This window comes from Mauremys mutica, chromosome 2 (genome assembly GCF_020497125.1).
Source record: "Mauremys mutica isolate MM-2020 ecotype Southern chromosome 2, ASM2049712v1, whole genome shotgun sequence".
Classification (NCBI taxonomy): Eukaryota; Metazoa; Chordata; order Testudines; family Geoemydidae; genus Mauremys; species Mauremys mutica.
In genome coordinates, this window is record NC_059073.1 from 116012000 (window position 1) to 116025537 (window position 13538).

General features: G+C 42.4%; 1 protein-coding gene across 3 annotated transcripts in view; it reads right to left on the minus strand.

The window, feature by feature from the left end:
- HIVEP1 (HIVEP zinc finger 1) overlaps window positions 1–12590 on the minus strand; it is a 193531-nt gene extending 180941 nt beyond the window's left edge. Inside the window, exons 1-3 of one of the 3 annotated variants that reach the window (XM_045005283.1) lie at window positions 12435–12590; window positions 11318–11439; window positions 7657–7801 (exon numbers count right to left, since the gene is read on the minus strand). In XM_045005283.1, coding sequence (XP_044861218.1) covers window positions 7657–7696 — 40 coding nt within the window. In that variant the 5' untranslated portion in view covers window positions 7697–7801; window positions 11318–11439; window positions 12435–12590. Of the gene's footprint in view, window positions 1–7656; window positions 7802–10980; window positions 11075–11218; window positions 11270–11317; window positions 11440–12434 lie in introns of those variants that run through there. The other 2 variants (XM_045005284.1, XM_045005285.1) reach the window with 2 other exon arrangements.
- Between the last annotated feature and the right edge of the window lie 948 nt (window positions 12591–13538).

Below are 13538 nucleotides of genomic sequence, written 5' to 3' on the forward strand. Positions count from 1 at the left end.
AACCTGTTCTTAAATATCTCCAGCTTTGGGGATTCCACAACCTCCTCTGGAAGCTTACACAGAGCTTAACTTCCCTTCTAGTTAGAAAGTTTTTTCTAGTATCTAAGCTAAGTCTTCCTTGCTGCAGATTAAGCTCAGTACTTTTTGTCCTACCTTCAATGGACATGAAGAACAACTGATCACAGTCCTCTTTACAACAGCCCTTAAAGTATTTGAAGACTGTACCAGGTCCCAACTCAATTTTCCTTTCTGAAGAGTAAATATGACTAGTTTATTTTTTTTTAATTTCCTCATAGGTCAGGTTTCCTAAACCTTTTATCATCTTTGCTGCTCTTCTCTGGACTGTCAATTTTATCCCATAAAATAAACCTGGGATTAAAAAAAAAAGAAAATTCAATTCCACAGCCTCTTGAATAAATGCAATTGTGCTGGTAAGAGTGGGGTATTGGGAAGTGTTCAAAAGGGGGATGACAGTTTGACGAAAGTGGTTTTCATTTCCCCAGCTACTGTGTAGTGTGTTGCGTGTCAGCCACCAACTGCTCTCCAACAGAAAGGTGACTGCATTTCATTTGTCCTGTATGTATCTGTTTGAGTAGGGCAATATATACATGTAAAATGTTATTGCTTCCTGTTACCTAAAGCAGTATTTTGCCTACTATTATTGGAAAAAAAGCCAATAATTCTGCTCTCAGCATAAGTGCTATTTAAATTATGTTGTAACAGATGATGTAGGTAAAGTACTCACGTTCAGCAAGATGCACATTAAGAAAAAACTAATGTTATCAAAGACTGAGCTAGATGTAGACCAGTCACAATTTTTTTTTTAAAATGGCAACTACGTACCTAACATCTGCTGGGCTTAAGTACCACAGAAGCCCTTTGTGGTAACAACTGGCTGAACATATACTGAGTTTATAAATTTCCTCACCTTGTTGGGTTTGGTCCTGCTTTGAGCAGGGGGTTGGACTAGATGACCTCCTGAGGTCCCTTCCAACCCTGAGATTCTATGATTCACGTATCAGTGTCTTCAGATTAAATTACATATTCGTTTTTGTACTTTTTAAAGAAAAAAATCCACTAGGGAAAAGCTGAGACCAAAAAACTTAACTACTATTCATAAGGATGTTCAATACGCACTCCCTCATAAAATTCTAAAGAAGTTGCCAAATAGATATTTGCACTACAGCCATTTTAGCCTACTGGATAGTTCATTATAAATCCTGATGGCTACACATTAGTAGTGGCTACTTTTCAAAATATTTTTTTCTGCAGAATACCAAAGCAATTAGATCATATATGGATTGGCTGCAAAAACAGAAGCTATTTTGAGCACTGAGTGTAAAAAAGCATCTTTATTAAACCAGCAAAAGGACTTTTTTCTTTTAACATTCACATAAAAGCTTACTGAACTGTTATAAAATGCAAGCCAAAGTTTTCTTGAGCTCAAAGGCTTAATAAGCCAAGGGTATATCTACACTGCAATAAAATACATGCGGCTGGCCTATGTCCGCTGACTCAGGCTGTGGGGCCATAAAAGTGCAGTGTAGACATTAGGGGTCGGGCTAGAGCCCAGGCTCTGGGACCCTGCAAGGTGGGAGGGTTCCAAAGCCAGGGTGTATATGAAGGAATGGAACAAGAGGGAACAGGGACAGAAACCCAGTGAGGGGGATGAAAATACAAATTATCAAGCACACTCCTGTCCAGAACCTGGAATTGAACTAGGATTCCCACATTTCCCTCTGCCAACAACAAAGAGCTGCAAAGTCCACTGACAAAAGTGTGTCTCATCCACCTTTAGTGGCTTGTCCACACAGAGGATAGCAACCTACTAGTGCTACCAGTGACTCAATTAATTCAGGTGATAGAAGTCTGTGCTGTAGTTCTAGAGGTCCCAACCCTATCAATGATTTATGTATGTAAGGGTCAACATGGTTCAAGGTGACTTTTTTTTTCCATTTTGCTTTTTTAAAAACCTAGGGAATTATATTAAAAAATTACAATAAAACGCTAAGGTTGCATAGTCTAGCACTCACAAGTTAGAAAGTGTCAGAATTAAGGGGCTGGTCTACACTGGGTGGGGGAATCGATCCCCGAGAAATCGATTGCTACCCACCGATACGGCTGGTAGTGAAGACGTACCCAAGGTTGCATATGCATTCTTGAAATATATGATCACATACTATTTTATCCACAGAATCCCTGCCTCATTCAGAACACAGGATGGACCATAATCATGGATTGGATAGTTATTAAATATTTATTTTAATCTTTATCATACATGTGTCTCCAGGCCTTGTTTACACTACATCCTGAACAGAACACAAAATTATTCGTTTCCTCATCAACTTTTCCATGTTGCTCTCACAGTAGTGTCTGAGTGCTTCACAAATGAATGAAATTATCTTCACAGCAGCCCTGTGAGGCAAAGTGATCTGGTTATCTCCGTTTTATAGATGGGGAACTGAGGCACAGTGATTAAGAGACCGCCCACCCAAAACTAAACAATTTGAGATATCTAGGACCTGATTTTTCAGAGCGTTTTTACTACTTCATGTTCAAATCACAGGTCTAATTGAACAGCTGCAATCGTGAGAGCTCAGCACTTTGACCCACGTGTCAAAGTTATTTTAATAAATGAGGAACACACAACTAGTGGCCTATTGTGAAAAGTTTGTTTTAAAGAGATTTGCCCAGCATCACATAGAAATTATGTGGCAGAAGCAGCGGTAGAATCCAATTCCCCAGGGCAGCATTCAACTGTCTTACCATGAGATCATCCTCTCTTCCTGCAATCCTCTGTATCATATGATACACAACCTCCAGCTTCTGCAACAAATGAGGCAGGGCTCCTACAGACAACAGTCTCTTTCACTACACAACTCTGGTTCATTTCATGAGCCCCATCAATCCTGTACACTGAGGAAAAAACTATGTGATCACATATTTAAAGACTGTATCACAATGCATATGCACAAGGGGAATGAATTAAGGTTTTAATTCTGGCATTTCCTAACTTTTCAGTATTTCACAACCGTAACGTTCTACTAACAGTGTTTTTGTATGTAATTACATAGAATATATTGTTCGTGTTAACGCAGCACTCAGACGACTTGCTCAAGATTGGCCTCACTCTGTTAGGTGTTGTATTTACAGATAGTACAAGACAGTCTTTTCCCTCCTAGTATCTTACAATCTAAATAGACAAGACAGATAAAAGTGTGGGGGGAGGGGAGGGAGGAGGAAGAGAGAGAGAAATGAAGTATCATTACTGTCATGTTACAGATGAGAAATTGAGACTTAGAGAGATTAAATAATTTGCCCAGGTCTCTGGTAAACCATGAAACTGAACACCAATTTTCTAAGTCTCGGGCCAGTCTATTAACCACAAGACCATTTTTCCATCCTATTTCTGTAAAGATTTTTGGAATAGTTTGTACAAAAAAAACTACACAAAACGAAGTACGTGTTGTACAGAAACCCCAACTGTTATAGACTCAATGGACACTTCTATAATCATGTGCAGTCTTCTGGCAAAGCACAACCTTGAGTCCAGAAGTTGACAGTTACTGGTATATTTCTGGCTTTGCTATAGACATGCTATGTGACTTTGGACAAGTCATTTATCCTCTCTGTGCCTCAGTTTTCCTTGACTTGAGAGACAAGTTAATGTTCCCCTACCTCTGATATTCACAGGCAGGAGCGCCGCTAGCTTTTTTGGCGCCCTAGGCGGCGGAAGGTCCCACCCCCAAAATACCGCCTCCGACAGAGGCGGCGAAAAGTCCCGCCCCCGAAATACTGCCAATGACCGCGGCGGCCGAAGATCCGCCCCCCAAATGTTAGCGCCCTAGGCAACCGCCAAGGTCGCCTAATGGGTTGCGCCGGCCCTGTTCACAGGTACATTGTACAGGCTTAAATCATTAATTTTTGTGAGGTACCAGCACCACAGTAATGACACCTCAGAAATGCCTGTAAACAAAGCACTATCTATGCAGCAGTAACAGTAGTAAAAATCAAGTCAACATTATTTTTAGTTTAAGCTGAAAAACAATACAGAATCAGATTTTTTTTTTTTTATTAAAGTGTTAGGCACTTGATTCAAACCTACTCTTAGTCATGCTTTGTAAGCCTGGCACAGCAGCTGATTTACAAGATATATCGAAATGTGTGCCAAAATACTGGTAAGAAAGATCAACCTGTTAATCTTCAATCTACGCTGGCACCTTTCATTACTGAAAAATAGTTTCTAATTTTAACCATACTGAAAGAACCCTTTACCTAACAGAACATTTGTTCAACTCCGTTGAAGTCAGTGGAAGAACCATAACAGATCCAGCTTTCCAATAAACTTCTGGTCACTGTTTCGATTACAGCAGAACATATCTTAATTTCACATTATGTTCAGATTTCCTTAGCAGACACAAAATGTTAGAAGCCTAACAGGGCTGTTAAGCTTTAGAGACAGAACAATCATCTGCTTCAAGTGGAAAATATTTGATGGTGAAGGGAAAATACAAGAAATATCTAAAATTCATACTCTTAACATATAATTTTAAAGAAGCTGGCCCATATTTTTGGAACTAAATTGTGCTCTACCATCTTTTTGTTCTGTGTTTATACAGCTTCTAGTTCAACAGGAGCCTAGTCCATGACTGGTACTCTTAGGCACTACCAGAATACAAATAATAAACAACCAGCTTTAATTACAAACAAACAAAACAAACACCTCACTATTGTGACATTCAATAGACATCCAAGAAAGCAAAAGCAGGAGAGTTAGTGTTTTGCTCTATATCCTCACAGCCATTTGACAACAAATACCAAGTGTAATCAACCCTGCTAAAAGTGAGTCTCTAATGTAATTGCACTTCGGGGAATATATTAGTGAGAAATGTTTGTTATATTTGTGGAACAACTGCCTAATCTGGTCTGTCCCATGAAAATAGACAGGGTAGCTGCATAGAGTGGTCCCTTCACTGGTCAATTGACCAATTCTTCTCTTTATAATTCTGTTATATTAAATAAGACATGTATAGTATTCAAAAGATGAAAAGGAAGGAATAGGTAAGAAAATGTAACCTCTTAAGATGCTTAGGAACTGAAGTATAACACCTAATGATTTTAATCTTTGTGCCTACCTACTGGAGAAAACAATGTGTTTTCTTCTTGTTTTTTTAAAATGTGAGGATGTTTCTTAGTTAGAGGCATGATATCCCATCAGACTACTCATAAGGCTAGAAAAGTATAGAGAACTTCTGTTTATGAATTGTTCCTCTAGTTTAACCTATAGGTAACAGACTGTGATAGCTTTAACCTGGGCATGCCTTTGGACTTTATGTTTGGAACTACTGAATATTTTGGTAATATAATTATCCTGTCACTCTGAGACCTGAGAACATACAACTTGTCTCAGGCTTTAGTCAATCATCACCAAAGCTGGAGTTAACATCTTCAAGTTAAACAGTCAAGAGCCTAGGTTTGAAAATATCTTTGAGACCTTTTGCCAAAATAGTCAATATGGCACTAAATTTTTTTTACCACATTAGGATATATTCAACAAAGCCATAAAGAAATGAGAAGATTAATGCTGTGAAACAAAATGATACAGAGCAGGCATATGCAACGTGTTCCACTGGGACTGTTCTGATTTCCATGCTCATTCACCCATTTGGCATAAAAAAAATCATTTGTCAGTATTGTGTAATCATGAAAGCAAGTGATCAGATTATCTTATTGTCACATAATTATTTGTGAAATAATATTTCCAATGTCCTGTCTTCTTGCTAAATTTTCTTCCCTCTGTAAAAGTCAGATTAGTACAGCACTATATAAATAGACAGTGAAAAAGCAACAAAAAAACAAACAACCACCTCAATGCCCATAAAATGAAAGAAACCTGTGCTTCACCACAGAATGCTTTAGGGACACATCTACTCTGCAAGCGGTAGTCAAATGTCTTTACTTAAAACACTGAGTAAATGAAATTCACCTCACCTGAAGAAAAAGCCATATTTCACAAGATATCTTATCTCTGGATTTAATAGCAACAGATGCTATTTCATTCTCTCAAACCATGCAATAATCAACCAACTTTTAAAACACAAGAACATATTAAAACAACAATTTAAAACTTTATCCCATGCTATGAAAAGTCTAGTATTAACCAAAAAGGAGATTATTTTCAAGGCTTTAAGAGGCAATAGAAATGTTAAATTCTTGGTCATAGTTGCTCACTCTCCAAAGTGGCCTGGGATGTAAGTGCAATAGACATAGCACATTTGGAGAACAGATAAGTGTTAGGGGATGTTTAATAGTGACTCCTGTAAGGAGCTCTGAAGGAAGTTATAGCTTCTGAAGTTCAAGTAGAGTACATAACACTTGCAACGGGGAAGGGAGAAGTCAGGTAGGCCCATTCATTAGGCATGGGGAGAGATGATAAAACTATTGCTACAGGTGATTTTAAGATGCTGACAATCTACCTACCGAACTAAGTACATGATGCCCTCCCTAAAATAAAGATTTCCTATCCTTATACTGTTAAAAAATTATGCTTTTGTTGAAATTGAAAATATTCATTGAGTTTCATCTTAGACTCTATAAATTTCTTCTTTTGGCAGGTCTAATTAATTGAACCAATTGCCATAACTTATTACATCATACATATATATTTGATTCATTTACAAGTTGTACTCATTAAAAGAGACACTGTAAACACTCTCTAAAATTAAAATATTTAAATATTTCTACTTTATAAAATTCCAGTAAAAACTATTTTAAGCAGAGATTTCCTGCAATGCTTGCAAACAGTGACAAAGCAACACTAAACCTGAAAAGTGAAACTGACTAAACAAAAGTGAAACTGACTACATTTGCTTCATTTAAGATGAGAGAAATGGAAACAATATAAATAATGAACAGTAAACTGATTTTTAAAATTCCTTCATTTCTATAACCTAAGATGATGATAAATATATGTACTATATATATCAAGTTTATAGCCTCTCTAAGCAACTTTAACTATAACAATAAATCCTAAGGAAAGCTTGTAAAAAATCATTTTACAAATTTGGGCATACACTATACCCAGATTTTCCTTCTAAAGGTTCTTTGCTTAATTTAATGAAAGGCTCACTTAATTGTAGAAGACTAGAAACTCTGATGATAATGCACAGCACTATATCACCGGGAGACGCTCTCCCACTGACATAGCTACCACCGCTGGTTTTAGCATGTCAACAGTCAGCATAAAGCGGCTGCAGGAGCACTTGTACAGCGGCACAGCTGTATCAGTACACCAGTGCCTCTGTAAGCTTGTAAGTGTAGACATGGCCTTTGACTGTAAACTTTTTGTGGCAAGAAACCACGTCTTCCTTTGTGTTTGGAAAGTTCCTAGTCTAGAGATTGCAGAAATGACCAATATAGAACAGCCATGTGCTCTCCATGCACAAAATAAACTACAAGAACTGAAAAAGTGCCCTCCCACCCTCTCTCTAAATTGTCTCTATTACAGTAATCTTAGACATTACATCTAACACTAGTGTATAAAATATTTTTCAGATAGAAACTTTGTTTTTCAAGGTATGTGTTCCTTTAATTTTCCATTTGAAATTGTTCCCAAGCTTCCTGGAAATTTTGCTTTCTTAGGTAGGAGCTTCTTACCTCTCAGATTTCTGGGATGTATCTGTTTTGTCCGAGGCATTTTGCTCTAATCAGAGGCCACTTTCTCCTCTCCAAAATAGCAAGTAGAGCAAGCAGAGGAAAGGCAGCTCCATAAATCTGCCAAAGGGGTCAATTAATCCATGTGCTTAAAAAAGGAGAGAAAAAAAAAGGTTTTTTTAAGAGACATATGATGTTAATATGAAAACAGATATATCTTCTCTACCCTCTTTTTACCCTAAAGCTGCTATACAAATTAATAAAACATAGTTAATAATCATTTGTATCTATATAGCATCTTTCATTCCAAGAAACTCAAACTTTCTTTTATTACTATTGTTAGCAAAAACAGATTTCCAGGGTTACAAAGGATGTCATTGATGGACTAAGAAATAATGCACTGCTTGTACCTTTCCCAATTTCTTCTCTAACTTCCAAAAACATGCACTTTTCCCCACAAAAATACTCAACCTCAGGCTTTGAGATCTTGATCCACGGTGAAAGGAAGTGAACAGAAATATGCTGTACTAGAGATCCTCTCATATATACTTCCCATTCCTTCCCCTCCATGACACTAGGCATCTGCAGGAGCCTGCAGCTGTGACAAAGTCAGGAGAAATTTTGCTGGTGGTTTCATTGCAACCTTTCTTTGTAACATGGAAAACAAAATCAGGCCCCAATCTTGCATGTGGATAGACTCCTGAACCACCTTGAAGCCAATCAATAGGGCTCTGAATGGGTCTAGCTGTCCACCCACACAGAAGAAGCTGCAACATCAGGGTCTAAGTGTATAAGGCCAATATCTGAAATAGACCAAGGTAAAATGACACTCTCCTAATATTCTGCAACTAGGTTTTCCATATATTTGAAGGGACACAAATGCGTATTTTAGTCACAAGAGCTAGATTCCTCCCCACCCCACCCCGCCTCCCAGTTCTACAAAGCTTAATGCACAAAAATGTTCTCATGATTTTTTATTTCTATTTAAACAGTATTTTGCTTGGATTTAAATCGCTCTGCAGTGTTTACAACCCTAAAAGGACAGCATCCTGCTCATGCAGAACTGCTTATTGAAATTGACCAGTATACTGCCACTATCCAAGCTAAACAGAATGAAAAGGTAATACATATAAATATAGAGTTAATTTTAAAATGTACCGTCTACAGTGCTAACAACACAGGTAATGATTTTTTAATTACTTGACATAGAGCCTTTAATCGGACTAGGCAGCAAGTGAAACTGCTTGAGTAGGAAAGGGGAGATAAAGGCCATCCTCACACACCTTATCTTCAAGGTGTAACAAAGATATTGTATTTTGTTTCCAAGTCTTTGTTTGTAAAAGGACATCGTAAACCTGAAATTATTTAAGTCAATTAAAAAGTGTATACGTTTCAGTTACTACACCTGCCCCTGAAGCTTGTCATTGTAAATACAAAACAATGGGTATGTTGCTATTAATTTTAAATGTTTTTCTCTTATCTGTTGTTGTGTGAAAGACTCAAACAAAGAAGGAACTGACTACACAAATGAAAACTGGAAAATAGATTTTTTTCACAAATTTCTTTCAGTTATAATAATAAATTATGTTAAAAAAATCCCATGCAGTAGTGTGATGTTTAAGTTGTTCATCCTTTAAAAGATGTTTGGTATAATTATGAATACATTATAAATGAAATTTAGCATTCAACATCAGAATGTTCAAGCTTTGGTGACTGAAGTTAGGCACCTACATCTGTAGCCAAATTTTAAAAGGTGCTGAACATCTCTGAATCCCGATGATGATGATAAACTCCAGTGAGAGCTACGGGTAATTACCTGGCACCTTTGGAAAAAGATATGCTGCTTAAGTGCTTAAAGTTAAGCATTCAAGTAAGTTTCAAAATGTTGACATATCTTTGAACAGGGATTCTTAGAACATTTCCTAGCATTTTGTTGCAACACAAGTGACATGTTACATAATATTTAAAACTGCATACTTCAGTTGCCCACCAGCAATAAAATAATAAGATTTTTTTTTCTGGGAGGTGGGGGAAATCACGCAGTAGCAAGGGTACAGGTAGAAATCTTTTAAAAGCTAAAGAAATCTGAAATCTCCTTTTTCCTCCTCAGTTATCTGCCCTGAAAACATGGCCATATCATGATCACCAGCAAAGCGGGGCTAGAGGCAAGTATTAAAAAAAACCCATAGAGAGAGAGAGAGAAGCACGAAATGATGAGAAGTGCGAACACAAGTTGCAAAGGGGAAAAACATGAATGAATAAAGAGGGAGGAGCCTGGGAAAACCCCTCTGCAACGCTGCACCGAACAAAGCGCTGCACACATCCATCCACATGCCAGGAAGGGGGAGAGCGACCGGGACCGACCCGGGGAAGAGGCGTAGGGGGGACAAGGAAACAGATGGGAAGGGCTGGGGAAGAGGGGGAATCACCGGGATGCCTGCCTACTCCCTGCCACAACCCAGCAAAGCCTGCCTGGGGGCGCCTCACACACACACACACAGAGCCCGGCTGGAAACAAACACACGCTGCTGGAATAGGAGTAAAGGCGGGTTTCGCACAAACCGCAGCCCCCCGGCAGGGGGGTGGGGGAAGACGGCAGCTGGAGCCGGGCCTGCTGGTCCCTGCCTCCCGCCCGCCCCGATCTCCCTACCGTGGCGTGTCTGGGCGCCGCCGCGGCTCAGGCAAGCAGAGGGGGCGGCTCCCCAGGCCGCGCCGGGCGCATGGGACCCGCTCTGGGGGTTCACCACAGCGCCAGCCTGTGCCCCCGCTGCCGGCCTGCTCCGGGGGGCGGCTGGAGCCGGCCCTGCTGCCGCTGCTGATGGCGGCCGCTCCGGTGTAAGGGGGCACCAGCGGCGGAGGCAGCAGCTAGGAAACACGGCGCCTGGGAGCCTCCTTCACTTGACAACCTCGGACAAACATAACCCGGGGCTGGCCCCCTCCCTCGCCTGAGCAGCCGTGCAAAACGCCCCCAGCCCGCCCATCTCCGCCGCCTCCCAGCCCCCCAACACTCCAGCAGCTGCACCGCCCCAAACACCCCCCGCCCCGAGCCCCCCAACACCCATCGCTCCAGCATCTGCACCGCCCCGATCCCCCCAACCATACACCGCTCCAGCATCTGTACCCCCCAACGCCCTCCACCCCGAGCCCCCCCAACCATACACCGCTCCAGCATCTGTACCGCCCCCAACACCCACCGCTCCAGCATCTGTACCGCCCCGAGCCCCCCAAAACAGCCCCGGCCCCCGCCCCCACCGTGCCGCCCCCAAACAGCCCCGGCCCGCCCAAACACCCACCGCTCCAGCATCGGTGACGCCCCCCCGCACCCACCCAGGCCCCAGCAGGGCGCCCCCGCTGGGCGAGGTCTGTCTGTCTGACACTAGTCCCGCCCCGGCGCGCAGGCAGCAGCGGGGGATGCTCCATGCATGACCCAGGCAGGGGCCGGGCTGCAGGGGGAGGCGTCCCTGAGGCCGGGCTGTCGGGAGGGGGCAGCGGGTAGGCGGGCCCCGCTGGGCCGGGCGGGCCGCTGGCGGCGCAGCCATTGGGGGCTCCCCGGCCGGTCACTCACGTGGCTGGCTGGGGGCAGCAGCTGGGCAGCGCGAGGGGAGGCGCGCGGCGGCTGCGGCGGCGGCAGCTCCGGGTCTGAGGGGGGGAGGGGGTGTTTTACCTTCGCTCACTTTCTATTGCAGGAAGCGGCCCGGTCCAGTGACGTCATCGGGTCTCCCGGTTCCGCCCTCTTCCCTGTCTGCATGGGAGGGGGAGGGGTCACTGAGGGGGTTTCCTCACAGGCTGGTGGGAAGGGACAGAAGTGAAACTAGATACGCACCCAGGCTAACATTTCAAAAAAAAATCCCCCTATCCAGCAAGGATTCCCTCTCCTCCCCCAGCCCATCCACACTGCCCCCCACCATCCCTACCCTGGAAAAGTGATATCGTGCCAGAGTGCCCAGTGCCACACTGGGCCTGGCAGTGCCATGTCAGATAAAGTCATGTTAACATAATAAATAGACTGCCCAGCACTACAATGGAGCCAGGCAGCAGTGTGTCAAACACAGCGTCACTGCGCCAGACTTCACAAAAGTGTGTCAGACTTTTGGGAGAGCGTTAGATGATGTAGCACCAGGCCAGCCCATGCAACACCATGTCAGAACACGTCAGTTGGTGCAGCACCAGCTTAAGTTGTATCAGTAGTTATGACATGACGTCGTATTTGGTCAACTGGTAGCATCTGAGACATTTTCAGCCATGAAGCAGTTAATCCCAAACAACAGCAGCAGCAACAAACAGCTGTTAAAGTCTTATTAAAGAGAATTCTATTTTTCCTAGGAGACATGACCAGAAAGTCAGGACTTGATTAAGAACCTAAAGAAAAGTTATTACAAAGCTATTTGCATTCTCACACCCCAACATGAGGGGCTGCTGTCACAATGCAATGCAGTGGGCACGCAGGTGTGTGTCGCACTCCCCCCTACAGCGGCCCATCCCTGCAGCACAGACAGAGAAGACACACAAACACGCACACGCACTCCCATGTATGCGCATAACTGGGGCCGCTGCTGACGCGGAGATCCCGGAGGTTCCTCCTTGCTGCCACTGGCAGGTCACACATGCTGTGTCCTCCTTCCTCTGCTCTCTCTGGGTTTTCCCGTTCGCTAGCAGCTACGTTTAATCCCCTCCTCCTTCCCATTGCAACATACCAATAAAACCTCCCCATGCTGAGGACAGCCGACCATCCAACCCTCCCCATACAATTTTCCCCAACGAAATTAAAAGAAGAAACTCACCCAATGCCCAAACTCTTTGCACATTCTTTCCCAGTTAACTTTTAAAATAAAGCGACAAAAGCCGAAAGCAAAAAAACCTCCTCTGCTGGAAGTGGGCGTGAGAGGAAATACGAGGAGGAGGCGCCTAATGCTCTCTGCTGCTGCTCCCCTTTTTTGGCCCTTGCTAGGGTTTTGCTGTTCTAGCTGTACTGCGCTGATTGGTTTACTACATCAGCTGTTTATATAGATTTTGCGTGTGGGTCATCTTGAATGGGGAAGATTTGTGGTGAGGGATTCCTCCTCCTCTTGTTGCAGGGAAGTAAAGGGGGTGGATCGCTGGTTAAAACACACACACAAACAAACAAAAAACCTTGCCTTTTGTTCAAAAGCGGACAGCTTTTTTAATTATTATTATTTAAAATGCATTATCCTAACACCTGGATATTTTAAGTTTCTGTTGCCACTGGAGTTCTACACGAGATTCTCCTTTATATTCCATTTGGATCCAGCGCATTTCTTTTTTTAACAGAACAAACCTAATTAACTGACCTCCCATTACATCTATCTTATATTGCCTCATTGTTTACGTGTGCTTCCTCAGCTATCTATCTAGATCCATCTGTTGTCTCTTGTCTTACACTTAGACTCTCTGGAGCAGGAGCTGCCTTTTTACTATAAATTTGCACAATGGCATCAACACAGGATTCCAGTCTGCGGGTGGGGCTCTCCCTTTATGGTACTTATATAGCCTCCATTACCATAGTATCTGAACACCTCAATTTTTTTTAAAGGTATATATCCTCACAACATCCCTGCAAAGCTTGGAAGTATTATTATCCTCATTTTATAAAGAGAGAACTGAGGCAGAGCAACTTGTCCAACAACACACAGGGAGTTAAACCCAGGTCTCATGAGTCTCAGGCCAGCACCCTAACCACTGGATCAGTCTTCCTCTCTAGGACTCTGGGGTGCTACTGGAATACAAATATCACACCCCTGACAGCAATATGTGATATACAATGCACACTTACTTAAATTCACTACCGTTGGGAAAAAATATGGGAATGTTTTGGGGTTACAGTTTGCAAGATCATCACTTAGACATCCATAGGTATGCTTACACTT